The 26,205-nt window shown below is 35.7% G+C and overlaps 1 protein-coding gene across 2 annotated transcripts; it reads right to left on the bottom strand.

The window, feature by feature from the left end:
- Nucleotides 1–1,441: 1,441 nt before the first annotated feature.
- Nucleotides 1,442–24,855, bottom strand: LOC103705030 (phosphatidylinositol 3,4,5-trisphosphate 3-phosphatase and protein-tyrosine-phosphatase PTEN2A-like). 2 transcript variants are annotated; one of them, XM_008788608.3, is made up of 13 exons: nucleotides 24,651–24,855; nucleotides 21,743–22,193; nucleotides 20,086–20,187; nucleotides 19,937–19,993; nucleotides 15,407–15,472; nucleotides 12,174–12,350; nucleotides 11,984–12,070; nucleotides 11,837–11,901; nucleotides 11,636–11,712; nucleotides 8,942–8,988; nucleotides 4,972–5,102; nucleotides 4,021–4,090; nucleotides 1,442–2,268 (listed from the first exon to the last, which is right to left on the bottom strand). In XM_008788608.3, the coding sequence occupies exons 2-13, from the start codon at nucleotides 22,157–22,159 to the stop codon at nucleotides 1,726–1,728; spliced, it is 1,839 nt and encodes a 612-aa protein (XP_008786830.1). In that variant the 5' UTR covers nucleotides 22,160–22,193; nucleotides 24,651–24,855; the 3' UTR covers nucleotides 1,442–1,725. The 2 variants fall into 2 exon arrangements, with proteins under 2 accessions (XP_008786830.1, XP_008786831.1); XM_008788609.4 differs by having other exon boundaries at nucleotides 1,726–2,268; nucleotides 21,743–22,163; nucleotides 24,651–24,824.
- Between the last annotated feature and the right edge of the window lie 1,350 nt (nucleotides 24,856–26,205).

Raw genomic sequence — 26,205 nt, 5'->3', positions numbered from 1 at the left:
TACTCTCTTGAGAGGGGTGGGGGACGTGCCGGTAGGGGGGTGGAGGTAGAGGAGAGAGGCTTTCCTAAATCGTAACCGTTTGCATCCGTGATGCAGTTGTTTGAGCTATCAAGCCATAGTTTCCTCGCTTGAATCTAGACAAACTTTTCTTTTGAGTAAGTTTAAAGGCACTACTTTGTTCTTAAAAATATTGAATATCACTGCATTAATTTTGAATAAGTGGACAAAAAGTGAGTATATCTCTCTCTGTGTGTGTGTGTGTATTAACTTGCTACACTCAGTGGATTTTTAATTAGGTCTAAACTGAACAATGGAGATCCCACTGAGTAGATATGAAGTATTGAATATAATATATTATTTTTAAATTACTTATATACTAAAATTATATGATTTAAAGCATTTGATGCATCAGGTAATCAAAAAAATTAGATAGTTTAAATAATATGAAATAACATATTTTTTAACTACTTATACATAGATTACAGATCACTGAATCACATGATTTTTTATGTATAGATAATTCAGAAGTAATAGATCACATTCAACAGCTTAGATTATCAATATGAGATCCTCATTACCCAACTTAAACTTGACCAAATTTGAATGAAGATCTACTCGAGTATATCCAAGCCTATCTCTCTCCATGTATATACATTGTAGATGTTTACAATGGAACCAAGTTTTGGATTTCTATAGATCCACTGATCCAGAGCTAATAAAACTTGAGATCTGATTTCAACATCTAAATCCAACATAACAATTTATTAGATCGAAGTTTTAGACCCATATCTACACTACTGATCAATTTTGAATTAGGAGCAGGTTATCTGCCCTGCTTGACTTTCTTACTTAGGTTTCTGCTAGATTTTGTAATGAACCATTCATGAGCAATTTGAACTTGGTTTCAGATTAACATATCTTAACCATTCAAGAGTAATTTGAACTTGGTTTCAAATTAACATATCTTAGGCTGACCTTGGTCATCCTGCATCACTTCTCTTCACGAAGTCCACCGCCAACCACCACCTCTTATGGTGGACCACCATCCACCTGTTGTACTGAAATTAACATATGGGTGCTTCAACAACATTCAAATTCTTTTTTCCATGGAATCAAGCATATAAACAATGGGATGGCTTAGTTAGGATGTCTTATTGTTTTTGTAAAGCTCGAGTAGTAAAATAACATGGTCTATGATACCTTAGTTTGGTGTTCGAGTGGTACAATAACATGTCCTATGATACCCAAGCTTGGCATTTTAGGTCCATCTGGGTAAAGTCCTCTCCTTCCTCTTGTAATTAGGTCATTTCCATGGGAAAGAAGCTGTTTCTGTAATTTTTTTTGTGTCCTTTACTTATAGTACCCATTTCTCAGAGGGAACAGTGGGAAGCTGCTTTGGCACAAGGTTCTCAAACCACTTGGGAGCTGCTATTGTCTGGTATTTTGCATGAAAATGTGCTTACTCCATGCTATTATTTTATTGAAAGTGGTCAGTCCATAATAATTGTCATCAGAAAATGGTCTGAATCCAATCATATATTCATCCAAACCATGAAAACCATAATGATAAAATGTACAAAGCTACAAATTGCAATGAAATACAAGAATAAATAAAATTTCAACTTGCCCTTCCCAGATCAGACGCGTTACACATCTCTTTGTTGCACCTTTAATATAAATCCTTCACGGGCATCTATGTACAAAGTGTGATGAATCTCAGCAGGGTCACTCACTTTCATAGTCTTCTTCATCACCAAATGAAAAGACAGAAGCATCTGCAGCGATTGCCTTGAATTCACTCATGCTATTTGATTCCAAATCAGGGGGGCGTGATACTGCTGCACTCTTACTGTTCCCGTCCCTTCTCACTTCATTAGCATCAGAAGCCTTTGCAGCCTGGCCTTCACTTTTCAGGGAAAGTTGCTCGACAGCTTGTGTCAAGGTTCCTGCCTCTTGCGAAGCCTTCATTTCAGGTCCATTAGCAGTACTGGCAGACCCTCCTACATTGCGAGCCACCTTGTCACGCCTGCTCTTAGAAGAGCTGGTCTCTTCTGATTCACTATCAGAGAAGACGTCATCCTTATCTTGGCTACCTCGGTCCTTACTAGGTTTAGGATGTGGTGTGTTATTTTCGTGTGCGGCAGTGCTAGCAGAAGAGCTTCCATCAGATTCCTTCTTGACAGTTGCACTGGTGGGCCTTGGAGGATGTGACCCATCGTGACCTACAAGTACAACCTCAACCTGGAACCCTGGAGATGGCAATTTTCTCTGCATGATAAAGTTGAGTTTGTGAATATCGAGGAAGAGAAGATAGGAAATGCAGTAAGAAACAATGAAATATAAGAGGAAGAAACATGAAAGAAGCTGTAGTTGTAACAGTATTTTCTCTACCATATTAATATTGGTTTTCTGCACAACCTGAGTTAGGATACATTTTATATATATATATATATATATATATATATATATCAGAGAGAGAGAGAGAGAGATAGAGGCAGACTAGAGTCCAGTCAACTGTATTTCAGGTCAGATCTCGTTAGTCTTGACCAGATGATGCAGCCCGACACCAATTATCCAAGTCATTGATTGTGACCTACTACTTCTAAACTTTACATACTAAAAAAACACATATATAAAATAGACTATGCTCTTCTAGAGAAGAGATGATATTCGCTTTTGATTCCAAAATCAATAATAGGACATTCAAATCAAAGTTACACACCATCGACCATGATCTCCGACCATATTACTCAGTCAGGGTCCCAGCAATCTGGGGTCCTAGGAGGGACAAACTAGGGACAAACTAGGAACAAACCTAATCTTTGGCATTCTTTTTGCATAAAGTGGTTACCCGAGGACTCGAACCAGCATCATTGTGCCTATCAAACCAAGCCTTTTACTATTATATAAAGCAATAACCCCCTAATAATCATGATCCATGCTACAAAAAATCTCTAGAAATCAAAATTCACGTGTTTTGACGGTGTCTAATCTATGCATCATGTGGACACAAAAATAGATGAATTCTATTGTACTAGTATGCTAAAATACACAAAAAAGCACTTAAATTAAAAATCTACTATTCGATCATGACCTACACATGTTAAAAAATATATATAGATTAAAATTCAATGGATTTTAATGCTTAGATCATCGCAAACATGGTCTCACATCACTTCAACTATTCATTTTTGCCCGACCAAAACACCTGATCTTTTATTTCTATGCAATTGCATTGGTATAGATCATGATTAATAGTGTGATCTTCAATTTGGATGCTCCATTACTGATTTTCAGAATCAAGAAGAGTAAATACTTTCCCCTCGAGAGAAGGATAGTCCATCACTCCCTATATAGAGAGAGAGTGGGATGCTTTTAAGAGTTTTTGACTCTAAATACTTCCTAGTCAAAAACAATAAAGGACCTCCCAAAATGAAAGTTAGCACATTTGATCATAACCTACAAATATTTTAATTGGTTAAATACCAAAAATCTCACATTTTATATCTTTTACCCACACATCAAAGGAAAATAATATTGATCATTTCAACAGTATGATATCATGTTTCAGTTTGTTCTATAATTTAGAAGCATTCAAATTAGCTAAAATTTGATCTTTATATATTTTAAAATGTGTAGATCAAGATCAATGGTTTGAAATTACAAATTATATAGTTCATGCATATGTTTGATCACTAGCAATATTGCTGCCATTCTTGATGCATAGCAAGAGACCTCCATAATTTAAAATTTTAATTTCCAAGTATTTTATATATCATAGATCATGATCAATAGTGCAGATTTTCATTTTGAGATTTTTGACCATGAAGCATTTAGAGCCCGATACTCTCGAAAGCATCCTAGCCTAATACTATATATGTCTGTGTATTTGATATAATATGAAAAGAAAAACCAGTCAAGTTTGCAAACATCAAGAGGAAAGCTGATAAAAAAAGGAATTTTTTTCCAAATGCAGATTTAGAATGCTTGATTGCAATTTCCATGCAAGTGATACTTTACCTTGTCAAAGCCGTCAAGATCAGAAGTGCTCAAAATCTTCCTGTTTTCAATCATTGTTGTATTTAACCAACTGTAGAAAGGAACGGGATAAGCTCATATCAATCCCACTTAAGAGTTACAATACAAAAAGGAGTAGAAAAAGAGAACATTTACAATGTCAAAATTTGTTAGGCGACATAAAATGAAATTCAAAACCATCAGATACAATCTATAAGATCCAAAATATCTATAAACAAATAAAATAAAATAAAATAAATATTTTCAAGACCCTTTGCTTATGCTGTCCCAGTTATCACCAAGGTATCATTAAATTAAAACAGTAATGTTTTCCATCCTTACTGTTGTTGCAGAGAACATTAATCAGGTACATCAAAATGAGCTAAAAACTTCCTCCTTCCCCCTTATAGAGTAACCATGCTATTCAGAGAAAACCAGAGAAACTGTATTAACAGGCCTCTGTGCTACAATTATTTGAAGAATCAGCAATTCATTCAAATTGAATTCATGATGACCGTTTTCCTGATGCACTGTTACTGTGTTATGCCAACGAAGTCAAACACTTCACATGCAAGGCTACCTATTATGCAATATTGAGGCTATGGATAACTGTTTAGTATTGACTCATCTCTTTGCTTAGTATTTTCTCTCCCCATGTCTCCCCCCAAGTTTGCATGTCCACCTTTCTTATCATCTCAGTGAGGTTAAAGCTAGGAGTCTAATTCTCCATAAACTGACTTGCTCTCATCAAAAAATATATATAATCCTCCTATATGTAGACATGGTAATATTTGAAATGCTTGTTCAAAAATCTTCCGCATTGATAAATACATATAGAATAGAGATTAATTAAAAACACAAAAAACAAATTACAAGCAGCTAGCTATCAAGACAAACTCATTCCAAGTGAACTTTTGTATCTAATTAATGAGAAAATCAGAACAAAGCCCTCACCAGTAAAAATCTCCTTGACGATCATGAAAATGAATTTTAAAATCACCAGCCAACTCTGTCAGACCAGGTTCCCCTGGTAAAGCAAATACCATGATTCCCTTCTTTGGTGCGCTGAACCAGAAATCTTCAGGCTAAATAAAAAATAATTTTCAATAAGATGTAAAGCATATGTTCATTGTAACAAAATAAACTGCAAATACAGGTCAAAAACATGGAGTGCATTTATCTTTTCTAGGTTCAATGTAAGTTTATCAGCTAGCGCCCTAGTAGATGTTTTCTAGAAGACAAACTGCAACACATGATTTTGAAAAGTTATTTCACCTGGAATATTTAGATATGGACATTTGTATACTTTATCCAATGTGATACCTGAATCGGAGTTTATATTTTAAATTCTAAAAAAACAAGTTCTTAAAAGGAATGACATGGAATGTGTAGATTCAACCGTTCAAGCACAGCTTCCTCATTCTTATCAAAATGTTTGAAAAAAGGAATTCCAAGAACAAGGAGGTTCACACATTACTTTTAAAGCTTAATTGCACAGTCTGAAGTTTCAGCTAAAAATTTTGGCTTTTAACTAGGCATCTGGAACATTATCTCAAAATCCAGACGATATGTACGATTACTGGGTCTAGTCATCCATCCAGAGAAATATATTTTGTTCCAGCTGAGACAAGCTGGTAGTTGGTGAAGCCTAGGATTTCTCCAGCAAGTTCAGTTTCTTGTAAGGACTATTTTTGATGTTAAAAGAAGAGGTAGAAAGCAAGAGAGGCTAGATCTAGGTTAGGATTAAGAAAATGAAAGTTAGAAACAAATTGAAGCTCATATTTGGAACATATCCATCCGACACATATCGAACCTTAAGAAGTAACATTTCCCAAGTCTTTTTTGGTAATTAACCAAATTAAATATGCATAGTCCATACATCTTGTATGCACGACCTAAGATCAGACAAACTCTAATAATTTTGTTATTCAAATAAAAATCAATATTTTCTTGAAATTTTTGACTGAATTGGAAATAAAAAGGAACAACGGTAAAAAAACTGGGGCTCCAACATCCCTTTGTTCAAGCTTCATATAAAGCCTAACGTAAAGAATTTAATTATCATGAACATGTATATTCTTTAAAAAACATTTTTAAGTTGAAGAAGTTTTTATTTTTCAAAATAATGACAAAATATTGAATATTTTAGTTATTGACACTTAATTCTTTTAACCAAATCATATATTAACACTTAAACATAATTTTCTAGCTACCTGAACATGGATTGTTAAAAGAGATTCATAGTTATTATTCACTTATTCACTATATACAAGCATGTAGGCATATTTAGATTGGATGAATGATGTGAATGATTGACATATATGCTCCATCATGTATTTTGGTGCCAAGGCAAGATTACATTAGTTATACCCTGGGAACACTTGAATTATCTTCCCCATGTGTTTGTACCAGTGACCACTTGGCCAGCCATACAAAAAAACATCTCTAGCAAGAATGATCAACACTCAAATGGGCTACTTGTAAGTCGTAGGTCTTAGCTAAACTCTGTAAGCCGTTAATATTGATATAATATATCATAGATTTTTTTTCCGAAGAGATCGACCAAATGAATCTTCTATAAATGTTCTATTACCAAAAAAAAGTATCAACAAAGTCATGAAGCATTCAAATAGAATTAGGAATGTAGATCAACACTTAATGTTGTTAAATAGATGGTTATAACTTGTTTTATTTGGATCAATGATGGAAATAGCTTTGAAGATTAAGTGATGACAGCTTTTCAAGAGATTTCTCTTGGCATAAAATTTCAATTTTATTTGACATTGGTGTTCATCCAGTGGTCATCAATGCTGAATACCATCAAAACTTTGCCGAAAAAGCTATAACATTTCGATGTTTGCAGTGAGAGAGGTTTGGCTCTATGATTTTTTTAGATCTATCTTTTAACTTTTTCAAGAAATTGGTTCCATCTTTTAAAAAGTCACAAAGTCGCATTGTCTTTGATGCTGACAAATTTCAAGAAAAATGTTTTCACTTATGCATCAAGTTTACTCAATTGATAGATATTAGAAGACTACAATTGAGAAATATCAAGTTACAAGAACAAAATGTATCGAGTTCACTATTTCGTGAGTGCAAAGGTACAAAGGTAGTGGCCATCAAAATCACCGTCTTTCCCTACTTCCATTTATCTAAAATTATCTTCTATAATTTATGCCTCGCCATCAGATGCAAATATGGGACAACGAGTTAAACTTTATCATGTCCCCAGAAACTCTGTAACCAAAACCAAAAAATGTGCTTTCAGTCAAAGGAAATATGAAACTGAGGCTGGTTTCAAATCCCAGCTCAAACTAACCTATGGAGCTAATTCATTGTACATGTGAGCTACTTATGTCAGAATATAAGAAAGTACATTATGTAGATTAAACTTAGATACTTTGATTTTTGACAAGATGTCAAAGCATATTAAAACATTGTATTGCAAATTAATTTAGATTTTTTTGGCATAAGTTTGGTTATCATCAAATTCAAAGCTTGTTGGCATCTAAATTGTCAAACGCTAGATTGTCAGCAAACAACAAGATGATATGTTACACTTGAAATGTAAAATTTTATTATATTTAGAAAATAATCTCATAGCATAACCATTGAAACAATATATCCAAAGGTCTCAAACAATATAATTCAATTTACAATGATGCCTAAATTAATTTACTCATATATTTTCTTTTTTTTATTTTTTCTAATTGTTGCCCTACTTTTAAATTGACATGTTTATGTATTATGATTTTAATCAAAACTGCCTCTATTTATGTATTATGATTTTAACCAAAACTGCCTATCTCTGAGCCAAAACAACTAGAACCACCAAAACTAACAAATTGACACATGTTAGGCAAGGTAGAAATTGAAACCAAATCAAAATTCCAAACCTTTTCAGGGGCAATTCTGTTTGTAGGCATGAGCTTTGTTGTGGGAAATTATGAATTTGTTTATGCTTCATCAATGCAACTTAAATTAGGGATCCGTGAAAATGCATAAAAGTTCTCCTAATTTGTTACTAAAATAAATTTTTGGATAAGCATGGCATTTAACAAGTATTGGTGATATTCAACAATGTTAAGCTAAATATTCTACAAACATCCAAATTCTACATTTTACATTAACATCAACAAGTTCATAGTACAAATAGTCGAAAGCAAGCCTAAATAGTAAGCTTTGTAGATCTATGAAAGTTATAAAAGTAACTCAGCAATGCAAGGGAATATTTAGGTTCGCTTATGTCCAACAAGCTAGACCTAACTCAAGCAGGGAATTGTATTCGTTTTGGGTTTATGCCCAAGCATAGACCAAGATTACAGGCATGGAATGCCGTACCGGCCCGTACCCGCCGGTACGTACCGGTCCGGTCCTAGACCGGTACCGGAACCACTAAAAAACCGGAAAATCAGTATTTTCCGGTTTTTTAGCCGAACCGGCCGGTACGGGTGCGTACCGGCCGGTTCGGAGCCCGTACCGGTCCGGTATCGGCCGCGTAGCGGTTCGCATCGGTAAGATTTTTTTTTAAGAACCACAACGCGTCGCACCGGTACAATTTTTTTTTAGAACCACAGCGCCTCGCGCTGTGGTTTTTGAAACCACCGCGTACCGGCCGGTACGTACCGGACCGGACCGGTACCGTACCGGTCCGGCCGGCCACCGGTACGCCGACCGGTACCGGTACGGCGGACCTTGATTACAGGTCTTAGTCCAAGTTAAGTCACGATGATCTTGGATCCACATTCATTCAAGCAAGTAAAGCCCAAAGCAAAGTCGCAATAATTTTGGATCCACATTCATTCAGGCAAGTAAAACCCAAAGCAAAAATAAAAGGATAAAAATGGATGACATCAAAACTAAACATAAACACTTAGAATGGCAAAAATAAAAAGAAAGAAAGAAATGATGGTTCAAAATCCACCATTAAGTCCTTAGTCCTTGGATGCTTCTTTGTTGAGAAGAGGATACCTGAGCCATGAAAGAGTATGTATCATATTCCATACCAAATTCTAAGAGAAACAAAAATATACAAATAACAGAATGGTAGATATGTGTTTTAACACTGCACTGCTTAAAGAACAAAGCAGGACCATTACATGACAGAAGGCCTCATTGTAAGAACTAAAATATCATGCACTAGTTGGCTGTAACTAGAATACCAGGAGAATAAAGGACAAGTTACAGATATAAGTTACTAAAAGTTTAATCCAAGGGAAAAACATCAAATAAATCATAATTTTAAAGGAGAAGGGGGGGTGTATTGCTAGTTGCAAATTGTGACAAAACATATGCTCTACAGGTGCCAAAGCCTGTCAGCTAACATTATAGTTATTATATTATACATGGCCATACGTTCACTACACAATAAACTATGGAAAAAAAAAGTATTCATAAGATTTGGCATCAATGTGTACACAAGCTGCATATATTTGCTTGTATTTGACAATCACAATTAATGCTTTTTAATTAATAAGATTGTGCATTCAACCGATCAATTTGAGCAAGAACAAGCCCCATAGCAATTAATTATTTGTATATTGTAAGTGGATTAAGACTAAGTAGGTTGCTTTGGAGTTCATAACCTGGGTTGGCATTGCCAGTTGTATAACTTATGTGTTGATTCAGGCCTTAATTCAAGCAAATAATTCAAACAAAACCTCAGGTATATAACAAAGCAATAGTAGTCGAATTTTCTTTATCTGCTTTAACGGGTTGGCTGCAAAAGTTCATTTGTAATGTATTAACATATTGGCTTGTATCAGAATCATGAGCCGCAGTTTCTCCACTCAAATTAGCATCCTCCTGTACAGTATCTGGGTCAGCTTTCTATCAGCTTCAAGAGAGCACAAGGAAAGCCTGTCGCAAAACCCATGCTTGTCTCTGATATTGAAGCGATGCATCTAAATGACAGGTAAAGAAAGTCAAAAGCACGGCTATGCTGCATCCATATGTAACAGCAGACAACAAGCATTAAAATCCATCAAACTGTTAGCTTATAAAACCTTCTTCACCATCAATATGTAGTGAAGGTCATTAACACTGGCTGTATCAAACACTTCCTCACAAGTTCTAGATTTGCATAGTCCTAAAACTTCTTTACCCCATCCCCCATAAAATCCAAAACCATCTCCATACTAGCATTTCTCCCAATCTGTGGCACATGATGCTGCATCTCCATATGTTCAGTACAACTTGATCTTATTCTGTAAGTCATACGCTTTCATCTATGAACTACTTCCTATATATTTTTCCTCATTTTTTTCTCACAACCATGTAAAATTGCCATCCTTATTCTATCCAAGTGCTTCACTAGCACTTGGTAATCAAGCCACACCAAGAACATATTGATTCCCTTCAGCCTGTTCTAATCTTGTAGGATAGCAAAATTTGGACGCTCTGTCGAGGTAAATGACCAGGCTTTTGGCCTTTTGTCCTGAAATTTCACCGCTATGAACTTTCTTAAAACAAGATAACATTTGATCCTGCATTGTACTTCATCCAGCTTCTTTCACTTTTCACTCCAAAGTTCATCAGTCATATTTATTGGTGCGCTATACTTTCACCTTTTCTCTTCCACCACCTCAGTCATCAACATCTTATGGTCATGATGTAATGCTATATATATTCATCCAAATATGTAGCAAAAGCCGAGCAGCCAAAATGTATTTTATGTGTCATTATTGCATCAACATCCTACCCAAGGACTTTCCAGCAGAAACATCATACTAATGCAAGTCCTTGTTCTTCCTGCATAAATCGTATTTAGTTTAGGGAATAACACCATAGAAGTTCACTAAGCAGATAGCAAGTACGAGCCATATCACATATTTTAGTCCATGTCTAACATATAGATATGCAAACACGAAATTCTGAAAAATATGGTGCCTTCCGCATATCTCCAACAATTAAGAAAACCCTTAAAAGACTTCACAGCTTCAAGCATCTCAGAGGCCCCAAAACTCTATCAAAAGTCTGTCAAACATTTACTTATCATTCAACACCTATTAAATCTCTCACCTATTTGAGAAGGTCAAAAGCTGGTTGCATCCACTTGAGCTACGCTCATGGAATTTTTCTTCATGCTGGTAAAATTTGAAAGCTAATATTAGCCAGCACTATGCTTGTAGCTATAGGTTCATATCAGCTGCCTGCTGAATGGTGAAATGATAAATTCCCAAAACTTCAACCCAAGGTTCACCATTTCGGTACCAGACCTCGTACTGGTGCCACACTAGCATAGTATTGGTATAGTACGATATAGATTTTTTGGCGTACCGAGTGTCGGTACGCTCCGTACCATCCGGTTCGGGCCGGTATGGCATACCATGCTTCAACCTAAATCTTCTCCCTGGATTGAGAGGTAAAATTCCAAATTGCAGCAATGTGCATATTTTAACCTATGTGCATGCAATGTTTGTCCAGATTTTTTAATTCTCTTTTCTGACGCTACTAACCAAGAATTCAGCAACAAAAAAAGCAAACTATAGAAACAACAGCATATGCAGGGCCTTGATTTCATCAATATGAGATCATAGGAACTTTCTTCGTCTCAAATGCCCTAACACGAACATGAAACTTTTGTTCTAAAAGATGGGATGATGAAAGTTGCCAGCACCATTATGATTGGAGATAGTAATAGAAGGCCTAATCCAGTAGGGGCATCTATGAAGACGAAAACCCCTGAGCATGCACCTGGAAAGAAAAGGGGAAAAAGTCATATTACTATAACGATCTTTTAGCACCATGAGTGTTGACCTGCACAATATTATGAAGGAATTATGAGAAGCAACCAAGGACTGGTAAAGCATTGAATCACCTCCGGCCTGGCTGATTTTCACCATTGAAGTATGTTAAGATACGTTCAAAATATTTCACGTACCTCTACAAACATCAAAAGGTAGAGTCAAGAGTGTTGAAGACGAGATAATGAATGTATATTTATTAAAGCAAGGAGTAGACTAACAATCTGACTTGGGAGAACAAGCCCCTTCCCATCTATACATCTTTTCTGGTTATAGTACTCAATGGACTCTTCAGCAGTCGGAAAGAACTGCATCAGATAACGTTAAATTCAGACATACAGAAAATCGCAAGCACTAGATCTAATAGGTAATACACCACTCTGATATTAATGAAGTAACAGTTGAACTCACCTTCAAGTATAAAAGAAGACTAGAAATCATTAAACCTGTCCTCGCCATACCAGCTTTGCAATGAACTACCACCACATTTTCGATGTCTTCCTTCAACCACGAGTAGGCACTTTGACAAAATGATGTAATAAGTTGGAATGGAGGGCAATTATGATCATCAAATGGGAAACAAGCCACCTGAGTTGCACAGGAGTACAACAAACTTATTCAACATACTTCATATAATAAACAAGGCAATAAACAGTAGCCCAAAAAAACTATCCCAGCTATCTGTGTCTAAAAAAGGTTTTTCATATTAGTTACGGTGAATATGTGAATTTACATCAACGCAATCTCAGCCTTAGAAAATATGAATAGAACTGTTGAACAATGAAAAGGGCGATAAGCAAAAGATATTTTTAGCTAAGAACACTAAAGCTATGTTTGGTTGCAGAGAAAATGAAAGAAAAGAAAGCTAAATCAGCGAAATAAATGAAAAAAAAGAGAAAGAAACAAAAATAAAAGAATATTGACTATTTTCTAAATTTTTGTTGAAGTAACAAAATTGGAGAGCAAGTTGTTAATAAAATGGTTACGATATAATCAAGTTGGCATAAGCCACTTGCCTACCAGTCATTTTCTCTCAAAATAGCAAAAAAGAAATTTTTAGGCTTGATAAAGAATATTTTGGCCATATATTGATCATCTCTCCTTGAATTTCCTTTTTAGTATCAAAAAATGGAAAGAAAATTCTGCCCTAACAAACTTTCTTTCCTTTCACTTTCCTAGCAATCACATGGAGCCTAAAAGCAATGAACAATAGATTAAAAATAACAGCGAATAAAGAAAGAAGTCAATAGATGAAAATAAAGAGTGGAACCAGCAGAGCATAAAGCTTGCAAATGTGGAATGCAAGATAATTTTTTTTTAATGAAATGGTTATCTCCACATTTAGGTGGAAACAAAGGGATCTAAAATGCCAGCCTTAAGTTAATTATTAGTTTCATTTTTCATATGGAAAACTCTACTTTGAATTTTTTTACTCTCTTTCCATCCCAACTATGTCTGGATAAGGGTACAACCATTTCCAATTATTTTCCTAGTTGATCCATGCATCACAAGGATAGTGGAAGATAGAAGAAGACCAGCTAAGGGAAAGAACAATGGTTGCATGAGGCAGAGGTGGGGGTTGTGGCAGTAATGAAAGATAAAGGTGGGTGCATAGTGAATGGAGGTGAAGAAGAGCACAAAGGACATAAAGAAGACTGACATGGTACAAGGAACCAGCAGAAGCAGGAGTGCAGGGAGCGCTATGGAAGGGGGTTATGATGGTAAAGTAGATAGAGGGGGCAGACTAGGAAGACAGGGATATAGCAGAAATGGGCTGAGGGGATACAGAGAAGGTGGCAAGGCAGGATGGCTAGAAGGGGAGAAGATAATGGCTGTGATCAATAGCAGCAACGGGAGCATGTTGACAGGAGAGCACAGGGAAACGAAATAGGTAGAGAGAATTGGGTTGGGGGGGGGGGGGGGGGGGGGGGGCACAGACAATACGCTGGTCAGTTTAAGACAACATGTTTGTTTTGCCAGTGTCTTACTGGCACATGACATGACTATGTGCCATATTCCGTGCCAATACATGTGCACCAATGTTCCCGTGTGTGCTAGTACATGTACATGTGTAAAGAAGACAAATGACCTAAAACATCTAGGTCCTACATGTGTAGCTCGGGTCCGTCACACACGTAGAATTTGAGAATTAATGGTCTAGCATTTAGTATTAGAAGAGAAGGAAAGAGGAGAGAGTAGGATAAGGGTTGAAGAATAAGGATCAAGGGACATGATCGAGGCATGGTGGATTCAGTAATCAGAAGACATTTGGATTTAGCATTTAGAATAGTAGAGAAGGAAGGAGGAGAGAGTAGGGGAAGGGCTGAAGGCTTGAAGCATAGAGATCGAGCATCAATAGACATGCTCAAGGCATGCAGGACTTAATGACCAGAAGACATTTGGATTAGCAAAAGATGAGGGAGAGGAGAGGATAGAGAGGGGTTGCAGCATTGTGGTAGCATAGAGAGAGGCTACAGCAGCCATTCAATTTATACCTCTTCTTGTTTAAGCCCTTAGCTCTCAGTCTAAATTCCAAAAGGATTATTAGCAAGCATAAAATGTGCTAGACTTTAGATTAAAATATAAAGGTTAAGATACCTTTTTCTATAAATGATTATTAATATTTAAGAAATAAATATAAGATAATTAGTTACAGATTTATAGTTAACTTAAGTGTCATAAATTATTCATCATTCATTAAATAATTACTATTTCAAGTGACATCGAGCTATACAAGATCTAGGCTATCATGATCGAGTTGGACCTAGCTTGTCTTCTACTTGTTCATATTTTGAGCTCAGAATCATGGCTCATTTTTAGTTCAATAACTTATTGAACGAGCTAAATTCAAGCTAAATTTCATGCCAAAACATGACCTACTCAGGAATAACCCATTTGTTTAATAGCCGAAGTGCATGCATGCCACTAGCAAAGTGCAACGCTAGCACGTGACACTTTAACCCTCGCGGAACACATAACTGTGTTAATGATTGGTGATCGAGTGGGTCTAGCTTGTCTTCAACTCATCCATCTAGCTTGTCTTCAACTCTTTTGGAGCTTACTCCCGGCTTGTGTTTGGCTCATTTACTTATCGAACGAGCTGAGCTTGAGCCAAATATCAACTCAACTGCTCAAGGACAACTTGTTTGTTTAATAGCCCTAAGTGCATGCCTAGCACGAGAACAGCATGGCATTAGCATACAGTAATTTACCCCTTGTACAGAACATATTACCATGTTGGTAAGTAGTGATAGTTCTTTAACAATGCCTAGCCAAACAATGACTTGTTTGGCTCCTGAGAATGTTTAACCCAAATATCTAGATAACTTTATTCAAAAGGTACTTATGTCTCATTATTCAGATAAAATTCGGCCAGTATCTCCCGAATAGTTTTAATGAAGAAGAATTAGCACCAAAAAGATCCTATTTTGATTTTTCTGATATCCCCAAACTACCCATCATTTGTTGGGGCTTTCTTCAAATGCACAAAAAAAGGTTTGGCAGAATAAACCTGAATAAAGCTAAAAAGGTGGACTTTTTTCAGATTTATACAAGTTTTCAGGAACCAAAGAACCAAACAGAGCCCAAAAGTCCATTAGGATATTATAAAACAAATACAACTTTTTAAGACATTTTAATCATACCTTTCCCTCAAATAGTGATGCATCATATAGCCTCTCTGAACAGAGATTGTACACTTTGTATTTTCCCTGTGAAAAACAATTAAGTTATAGATAATTGTGCACAAAGTATTTTATAGTCCAGTTAGAAAGAAGTCGCAATTTATTCATCTGAATTAGAATATCAACTCTGAACTTTTCATTCAAGAAAGGGTTATTTAACAAGCATATTTCAAACCCACAAGAAGGTGCATAATTGTAACATTAACTCTGAATATTAAACAACTCAACACAAGAATTTTCAGGACAAGAATTCTCAAAACATAGCATGCTACCCATTTCAGATGTTGCATTAGAATAAGAAGGAATAAATTATCTTAAAACAAAAGAATATGAATTATGATGAATCTAATGTTTTCAAATTTAACCTATTTTCTAATAAGGAGCCCTTCAAGACAAATCTAACCAAATTACGATTCATATGTAAGAATACGGGCTTTCCTAACCACTACTATTTCTCAAACAAATCTCAAACTCCTTTCTTTCGGGCGTTCTAAACCGAGTATTCAAGAAACCTTCCTAATTATTTGCACATTGATATATTCAAAAGTACAAAAAGACAAAAACCTAACCTATAACCCATTAGAGCCCAATGCTATCAAATCCATCACATTGGCTGCGTAACCTGGATGTTTCCATCCATCTAGAAGTATTTGTGTTGAATATGCATCCATTAGTCAGACCTAGATCCAAGTCTTAGACTTGGTTATATTTTAAAGAGGTCGATGGAGAATTGGTTTTTCCAATAGAAACCCATAATGAAATTGAAGTGTGCTTTTATTGTTTTCAGAGCTTGGTAAAGGATGTGAATATTAAAATATTCACTTGATGTCTGGATGAGGAACATGTAATACTAGAACACCTTGACAAAGGATATTTTCAAATGTTTTCTGATCGACAATATTTGCAAAATTGATCAACATAAGTTCATAAACTTTATTGCCTATGTGTTCTCATATCTACTTGCTTTTCCTACCGCCAAGACAGAAACATGGTTGTGTCTGAATCCAATTTTCATGTGCCCTTGCAGCAAAACATATTGGCTTTGACAAGAATCAAATATCATAGAGAGTTATGTCATACATCTATGTATACATCAGAGGGAAACCACAAACCTTCATAACAAAAACTAGGACAAATATAATCGATACAATAAGAATATATCTTTGGAAAGCAAGTTTGGCCAACAATCTATGCCAATAGAGTTCAAGTACACAAGATGGTATCTGATGGAAATTTTTTCAAAGGACCTTGCTCAAACATTGCTGTATAATACCAGCATTAGCTTTTATGAATCAAAAGTAAAATTCAGTCAAACCTCAAACATAGTGTTTTCCATCTAACCAAGAAGGCCATGGATGCTCTATATGCTCTAGGATTTACATTATTTAAGTGGTATATCAATATAATTTATGATAATGTCGAATAGAATAAATTTCAAATGATTGTGTTGAAACATTGCTGAATAATGATATCTAGTGTTGATTCTTAAAGAAGGGAATACATCTCAATTTTCTTATATTGAATAGATATACAGAATTGATTGTAAAAATGTCTAGTCAAATCTCAAAAAAGTGTTTCACCTTATTCAAGCAAGAATATCGTGGATGCTTAATATGTCACTGACTTGTACATTGTTCAAGTGGTATATCACCATGTTTTATTTAAATGAATAACTTTAATTACATAATGAACTGTTTATCTGCTTTACAGAATGTTAGGAGAGACCAAAAACAAAGTTACTGCATGGTAATTCCAATTAAATTCTGGATCAAGGTCTGCAGTAATATACTATAAGCTTGTATAAAGAAAGAGAATTTGCCAAGGTGGCATAATCCTTTCACATGTTGGCATCACTTACAACACCATGCCAAATTTCTTTGCCCCAGAAATGTTTGTTCACTTCAGTATAACCCACTATACTTATTTTTCACTAGTGGATCAGACTGCAATGTCAAGATGGCAAGAATAGTCAAAAGGTAAAAAGAAGGCAAAATAAAAGAGCTGGAATAAGCATATTTTGAGAAATTGTTGTTCTCCTACAAGAGCTGCCCAAAAGTCAGAAATAAAATGATTAAAAGTACTTGATAATAGAAAAGAGAAAAAAGAAATGCAACCCTATAACAATGTGCACACCCCCAACCAAGGTTTAAAGTATTGGTTTTGGAAACTTACTATTACAATATTGTACAATATTGACACATGGGTACATCTGTTGATGCCAAACTTTGTTATTAAACCCAGAATGGACTGGTCAGTCGGACCAAAAACTGGTGAACTAGCCCCTTTTCAGTCTGGTTGTATAATTCAACCAGACTTCCATCTAACCCACTGAAATTTTTAGAATCCAGCAATGCAGGCAGGTAGAAAACCAAGTTTTCAGCACCCAATTAAAAAATTGTAACGAAATAATGTTTAAGAGAAGATTCCAATCACTAACCTTCTTATATGGTTACAAACCTCTCAAGCGCTAAGACATATATGATGATTAATTACACTTCTACATCAACATCACTATGATTAATTACACTTGTACATCAACATCACTTAATATAGAGTTATATTCGGTTATAATATTTCAATAGTCAATTCTTTACATCACAAAAAAAAGTTGATTCTTTTCCCTTTGGTGACAAGGAAAAAAATGTACACTTCATTTTATTCCTTTGGATATTTTCAAAACCATACTATTTAAAATAAATAAACATTAACAATAAGTTCTATATGTTCTCCAACATTAAATATAACATTTTTGCATTTCTGTAAGAATTAGATGATTCATGATTATTGTTTATTTATGCTGCAACAAAAGACTAATTTAAAATATAGATCCGTGTGATTTAAATAGTATTTAAAGTAAAAATTTATCAATATATGCATATTTCTTACAATATATCTATTTTTCTATATTTAAGAAAATTTGATATATTCTAATATAAACCTGGACTCAGACCAATTGATCTGAAGATTAGACCAATGACCAGGTGACCCAGCCCCTTGGCCAAATTAATCTCCGATCCAGGCTTCAGAATTTTGGTGCCAACATAGCAAAACTAAGATGATGTACCATGTGCCAATAATCGATACGATACGGTTCATACTAGTTCATACCAGTACCCGTACCATACCGATACTAGTCAAGGTTCTGGGTCACCAAGTCAACAATCCAACCACCGGATCAAATGATCGCACCAGAGCATAATTAAAACATATTTAAAAATATAAAATAATTTAAAAACTTAGATATAATATTAGAAAAATATGCATAGTTAGTGATAAATTATCTATTTTAAATACTATCCTTTAAATGGCATAGATGTAGATTTACATTACACTCTAATTGCCGTATAGATAGAAAATAATCAAGAATCATATTTTTTAAATAAATTATAAAGATACATTTATTTTCTTAATTTTGTATCAAAGAGACAGAATTAATTTTTATGAGAAATAATTATAGAACTTATTCATATTTTTAATTATTTTAAATCGTAAGGTTTTGAAAATATCCAAAAGAATAAAATGAAGTGTATTTTTTTGGTTTTGTATTAAAGAGCAAAAGAATTTATATTTTACATAAAATGTTTAACTGAAATATAATAATGTGTTTGAAATAAATCTAATGTACATATTTTAAGTAACACACCAAACAAGTTCCAAACCATCTTTCAGTGGTTAAGTGGCTTGAAAGGTTATGAATGGCTCAAGGTTCAAAACTTGTTTTAAACGTATTTTAGATGCAACTTTTTAAACACAGTTAACCCCTTTTGGACTGTGGTCCTTTTTAAAACCAACAGTTCAACCTGGTTTCCACTGGTTCAGATGCAGATCCGGTCATATTAAGAAACTGAACTGGTCAGGGCTCCGGTTCACCATTTGCTGATCAGACTGGCCAGTCCAATCCAGTTTTTATAACTACAATTCAAATCAGCGGTCCAACACCCACCATACATACATAAAAGTTGGTATAAACCAAGAGGTAGTCTCAAATCACATTTGAATAAGAACTTGTTAGCATGCTCTGTAGTTTGTTCATATATGATAATAACGCAAGATAATTTGATAAGCATTCTTCTGAAAGTTCTTACAATGCATGGAGGTAAAACAAACTATGTTAGCACGAAAGAGGGAGTAGTGCAACACTACTTTGGTTCCAATATGAGAGTGCTACACATGGTGTTAGCACATGCATGAAGCCGGAGCTTGATATGTTCAACTACTGAGCCACAGCTCAAGCAAGGTCGGCCTCAGTCTAATTTCAATAAAAAATTCACTACCAACAAAGTGAACTCCAAATGATAAGAGAATGTCTCTAATGGTCTAACCCTATTGCTCAAGACTTGAGAATTTCACTCTTTAAATTCTCCAAGTTTGATCATCTCAATAAAAAAATTTTAGCTGAGTTATAGTAGCAATATATTACATGAGAAGATAACATAAAATATATGGCTTTCATTTATTAATTCAAAATAAATAAAAAGGCAAAGCCAATACCTTATGATGTGTTTCAAAAAACTTGATTACTTCTTCCATATGATTGCGGTAGAATCCCTGCATCATAGCAAATATTGTCTCCCATTGGGAAGGCATTCTAGAAAGTATGTAGTTTAACATTTGTAATAAAGCATTTTTTTCAAAATTACCTCAACATATCCAAAAAAACCTGAGCTCATATCGCCTGCAGGGAAACCCATAGCAATAATGTTCTCCGTAATATATGTCATATCTAAATCAAATCCGCCTTCCTGGCATCAACAGAAGAAATAGAAATCCGCTAACCAAAAGGTGCAAAAAGCCAGAATATTATTAAAATTCTTATTATGATGGTAGTACATTTTCAGAAAATAGCAGCCATGGTACACCATACCATACTAAACCGGACGGTGCGCGACGTACTAAACCATACTGCTTCGGTATCAGTACACGGTACATGGGGCATTCCAATATTTGGTAGGCTAAACAGGCATTTGTACCGGGCGTATTGACACAATGATAGTGTAGCTCAGGTATGAGGCCCGATACCAAAACGGCATACCATGATAGAAGCAGTAAAAGCCAGATTTTATAAGCTATCTTACTGTATATATCATTTGTTGTAATAATTAACTAGTATACAGATAGACCAGCAAACTAACATTCATAGTGGCAAAGACACCTCAACCTAGGACAAACTGAAGTGTTTTTTGAAGGGTATATGATAGAGATAAGACAAACTCTGTGAGTGAAACTAGCATTAAAGCTTAGGTGTAAAAGAATAGCATGGAAATAATGGCAACCACACTACAGAAAAAGAGCAGAATAATGGAAAGAGGAAAAATTAACCTGAGGCCTACAACAAATTATGGCTTAAGACTACCGCGCAGAACTACAAGACTTAGAACAAAGTGGATGTATCTGAATATGAGGGAAACTCTAAGGAGAAATCAAAAAAAGTTGGGTCAGTTTTCAACTGAGGATGGATAACATATTACTACAGGACAATTACAAACTAGAAATGAACAAGTGCTGCGAGGAAAGAGAAGATAGAAAAGAAAATTGATGGACAAGAACTGGATAATTTAACAGTGCCGGGAGGGTTAGATACAGTTGCCAATAGGATCATATATAATAATATGATGAAAATGAGCTAACAATATATAAGCAGAATTTTCAAAACACTAAGATATTTGACAGCAAGAAGAATATATATGTAAAAACAGCATGCATGTTAATGCAATAAAATTGCTTCTTCAGAGTATACTTAAGCCTCCACAATTGCTATAGGTATATGGCATCCCTACATTTGAAATCAAAAATCTTTCCATGCTATATATAATGTAATATGCACAAAAATGAAAATATTTGTTGAGGAAGGTTATAAAACACAGAAAACTAGAAAACACTTCATGGTATTTAACTAGCTACAATTACCTGTTCAGAAAGGTCAAAACCTAAAAAGGCTTGAAAATAGTTTATGATGAAATAAACTACACTGATTATGTCATTTTGATGTATACATGTATGTCTGCAAGCAAGCATGTTTTTATGCAAAAAGTGCACGCATATATGCATATACTATTGCTCGCACTCTCCATGACATTTTATTTAAATATTTAAGCTATAGTAGCAATAGCTTATTTAATAATAAGCAAATAACTAAATTTCCCGAAATTGTATTATTTTTTGAGAAGGATGGACAAATATAGCAGTAAAGCAGGTGTCAGGTGTACAACCAATATAGACAAGAAACTGAAAGAAAAAAGGTCACTGCTTTCAAACTCAGAGACAACTAATTGAAACTTATAATTGCTGAAAAATCACCTGATATCTTCTTTTGTTCTGAGAAACTATGTGGCGAGCCTTGACTTGTACAGCCTTTACTGCACTTCTAGATGAGTCCACCAAGCCTCTTGTCAGCGATCCCAGGACACCAGGTTGGGTGGTTGTTGAGGTACCCTCAGCACTCTCATCTTGCTGAGGAGATTTTGGAGATGAATGTAATCCAAAACCACTAGTGAAACGTGCAAATGGGGACTTTCCCGCATTTCCAGGCTGTGAATCCTCTTGGCCCGATGGCTGTGGAATTTTGAGCCTTCTAGCCCATGAGGATATGCCAGAAGCAGAAAACAGCGATGGTGTCTGTCTTGCAGAAGCATCTTGCCCATTTGAAGCATAGTTTTGATTGCCAGGAGCCACAACAGGTGGTGAAGATGATGACTGAAGTTGTTTTGATTCCATGGTACTATGCAGATCCAAAGTGTCCCAAGATCAGCTACATAAAATTGTCAATATTTCAAGCAACAATAAACACGCTGCACATCCGCAGGATAATTGTGTTGATATTAAAATGAGATTAAATAATAGATTTGCAAAAAGCCTGGTGCAGTGACAATGATTACATAAAATAAAACTGGAAATGAAAACAATTGTTCTACCAATACACTCATGTTACATAAGACATGGAAATAGCTTACATTTATCAGTCTAAACCATAGTGTTTGCAAATTGACACCTCTCTTTAGCTTCATATATGTCTAATGCAAGCCCATAATCTAAAGCCTGCCTAGCAAGTAAACACAGTCTAATATTCTTAGTCTGCATTCCATAGGCATGATTTATTAAGGTAATCCAGTTCTCCAGGTTCAGCCCATTCTATTGTAGATTAAAATTTCATTTCAACATGAAAAAGAAAAAAATATAAGTCTTTTGACACTATCTTAGCTGCATCAAGGTAGGATGTCTAAATAGTTCCTTATCTACACTGTCAATCATAATGGACAAAAATATCAACTGTAGCATGACCTTTGCTATGTCTACACACCAAAACCCTTAGGCCGGTTTGGTAATACTCTACAAAAATATCTACATAATAGAATGTACATGCTAACAAGCTGGAATTTCTTGCAGAAACAAAAAATTTCATGTAGAAGCCCATAGATTTGATAATATTCCCAATACCCATGCACGCAAAAATAATGATGTGAGTTATGTGAGGAAGCTCCTTTACTACAAGAGTCATGTTACATGGTTATTGTGTTAATACAAACAGAAAGAGAGAGAGAGAGAAAGAGAATGAATCTAATAATCACATGTTTTCTGAAGCATAAGACGTGAAACTAACTTCTCCCATACACCTCTTCAAAAAACCATAAACTTGTAACTGCGCGAAGCTTGGGTTCCATATAGGAGGCAAAATCAATTAGTGCATCTAGAAATGTGTATTTCACGAGTCCTACACCCAAACCGTGTCCTTATTCTAGGTCACAAATGTGTTAGATTCAAGTTGCAAACCAGACAAGGCTGACCATATCCTACCAACTTGCACCACTAGTAATGTCATAAGTTGAGTCTTAATCCAAATACTTTTGGTTTAGAGCTCCAAGCAGCTGATGAACAAAATATGCAAAGGTTGAAGGACTTGAGCAGGCAGGACTGCTATCAAGTCAAGTAAGACATCAACAGAAACTGCATGGATCATGACAGGCAACGATTATAACTACAGAAAGCAACAAAATGATGGAACCATGTGGCCTTCGATAGAAGCATCAATATAAACAACCAACTGAATCTTACAACCAATGATCTAACTTCAAAAAGCCACATGCAAACAAGGATGACATGCACACTTGATAATGAAATATACCATCAACAAAATGTAACAAGTGACAAAGTTGACAGATAACAGACAAACAATAAAGTATATTGTATCGCCGTTCCCTCCTTCAACTAATCAGACTTCTCCATTTGTCCTTCTACCGTTCCATGGCATTCATCACATCTCTCTTAATGAACTAAACCCAAGAAGTACACCTTATTCTTTTTGACCAAACCACCGATGACACTTTACCCACGCAAGACAGACCGTTTTATCCACAGCAACACTAGAAATCGCCCTGCACTCAAACCCCAATTCTGCCTCCTTGTACATACACTTGTAAAAGATATGCATGGCTAACAATCACGAAAATCTATGACTTCCTTATATTCCTCTGTAACCAAAGAAAGAAAAGGAAACACATTATCCCATTTTTCGTTCAATCTCTCACGTGTCTTTCATTTTCCTTCACATTAATGCAGCCAAGACAGCAATTTTCTCTGAAACCAGAGTTTGCACATAACAACTCATACAGCAATTCACAAATTTCCTTTCTTTTTCTCCCTTTCAATTTTCCTCAAAAAAGACACTTCAAAAACCCCAACAAGATAATGCCAAAACCGGAAGCTCCTTACAAAAAGAAAATCAAGAACTTATGGATACACGCGTAATCATACAACTATGCATATTTGTTGCAGATTAACCACCTCCAAAGTTCCAGATCAGCGAAATGAAATCTTTTCGGACTCAATGTCAAAAAAAAAAAAGATCATCAATATTCTGAATTAAATGAGGAAATTTACAGAGCAAACCCTCTCGACACGACAAAACCAAAACGAAGGAATTTCCATCAAAACGGAAATAGATCGAAACTGACCCTATAATCCACTGATCGAGGAACTTCCCGTTCTGAGATCTGGACCGGATCTCGATCTTTATGGACAAATACATATAGGGGTCGAAAGAGAAAACAACCAAAACCATAGATTAAAGGATATGCTAACGAGAAACGGGCCAGCCTCCGGGCTCCAACGGCCAGCGGTGAGAGAAGACCGAGCAGAGCGGGACGGGGAGGGGGAGGAGAGAGAGAGGGGAGGGGGAGGAGAGAGAGAGAGAGAGAGAGAAGGGGCATACCTGGCGCAGCCGGCCGTCTTCCACCGTCCGTCTTCCGTCGTCCTTCGTCGGCGCTATGGAGGAAGAGGAAGAGCTCGCGACGGCAATGGCGATGGCGACGCGTCGTGGGAGAGGAGAGATTTCGGAGTAGGCGAGACAGAAACGGTAACCTAATTACTCAATCTGCCTTTGATCCGCGAGCCCACTGATTCGAGTCGGCGGGATCCTCTCCGGAAACCGGAGAGGTCCAGTTGGCATCACGGCCGTCCGTGTATCATCAACCGGGATTGTGTGAGGTGAAGTTAGCATCACGGCCGTCCGTGTATCATCAGCTATAATTGCGCGAACCTCTAATATATTATGTATTATCAGTGTCTCGCATGTACGTTTCGTAATCTCGGCCGTCCGTGAATCATCATCTGTGATCTCGAGAACCTCAGTATACGTAACCTGATGTCTCCCGGATCATGCAAGATGTATGAAATTAACATAGTGCAATTTTTCAAAAAAATAACCTGAATTAGATGCTAATACGTCTTCCTTTTAAAATTACTTAAAATCTGTTTAATTTAATACATGCTTGATGTAGATAAGTTTTTCTAAAACAAATAAGTCACTGATAAATCATTGAAAACTTAGATAGCTTTTAAACATAAAATTCTCAATGCATGTATCACTGTAGAAATCCGAATTCCAGAAGAGCTTTTTATTTGGATTATTTTTCCCATTTGGAGTCATAAGAGTTCAACGATAGTACGATACTGAAAACTTTTTCTTCTAATAAAGACTCAGTGTGATTTAAATATTTTTTAAACTAATAAGAGTTATTACGGGATTGAAAATTTGAAAACTTATCCTCAACGCCGAGTTGAGGGCTGCATGGAGGGCCTTTGAAATACGTGACGAATGTTGCAGGCTCACTCCATTATTATAGAAGACAACTTGGTCACTGTTATAGGGTGGATCTAGGAAGGTCCGAGGGTGTCGGGGTGGGACCATCTCCTACTCCGAGATATTTGGGCCATGAGTAGAGATGGAGATGTCTTCCTGGCCAGGTATGTTTATAAGGAGGCTAATGAGACCGCAGATTGGGTGGTCTCTTGTGGATGCAGGGAGAAGAGCTGTCCACGACTCTCCGTGATGTATTGTTTTCTGATTTTATTGGGTGTCTCCGTACTCGTGTACTGTGAGATGCCTGCCTAAGCCAAAAAATAATAATAAATAAATAAATGAAAACTTAAACTACTTATATTAAGGAGGCAGATTTAATTCTGACGGGCCACATCTAAGGCTGGATTCAGTCAACCTCATGGTTATAGAATGTTCGCGTATCTCAAAACAATGGAACGAAAAAAATGCTGTCTCACGTAGTATCGCTCCTCTTTTCATTAAAACCTAATTTTAGAGAAAAAAAAGTAACATATAAAAAATAAATTAAAAAATATTAAATTAAAAAATAAAAAAATTCTTGCCGATCAAGTTGAGCAAATAATATTGATCTACTAATACTATTGGACATCAGCATTGATTTTACCCGAAAGTTTGACGTGGACATTGACATAATAAAGTAGGGACT

Source organism: Phoenix dactylifera, chromosome 12 (genome assembly GCF_009389715.1).
Source record: "Phoenix dactylifera cultivar Barhee BC4 chromosome 12, palm_55x_up_171113_PBpolish2nd_filt_p, whole genome shotgun sequence".
Taxonomy (NCBI): domain Eukaryota; kingdom Viridiplantae; phylum Streptophyta; class Magnoliopsida; order Arecales; family Arecaceae; genus Phoenix; species Phoenix dactylifera.
This window is presented reverse-complemented; position numbering and strand designations above follow the sequence as displayed.

What these genes read in the sequence shown, in the direction of transcription:
- LOC103705030 (XM_008788608.3), bottom strand. Translation starts at nt 22,159, where the DNA reads ATGGAATCAAAACAACTTCAGTCATCATCTTCACCACCTGTTGTGGCT. An exon ending in TACTATCTCCAATCATAATG is followed by an intron (nt 8,989 to 11,635) that starts GTGCTGGCAACT and finishes TTCATGGCTCAG; the next exon opens with GTATCCTCTTCTCAACAAAG. An exon ending in CGTCAAGGAGATTTTTACTG is followed by an intron (nt 4,091 to 4,971) that starts GTGAGGGCTTTG and finishes TCCTTTCTACAG; the next exon opens with TTGGTTAAATACAACAATGA.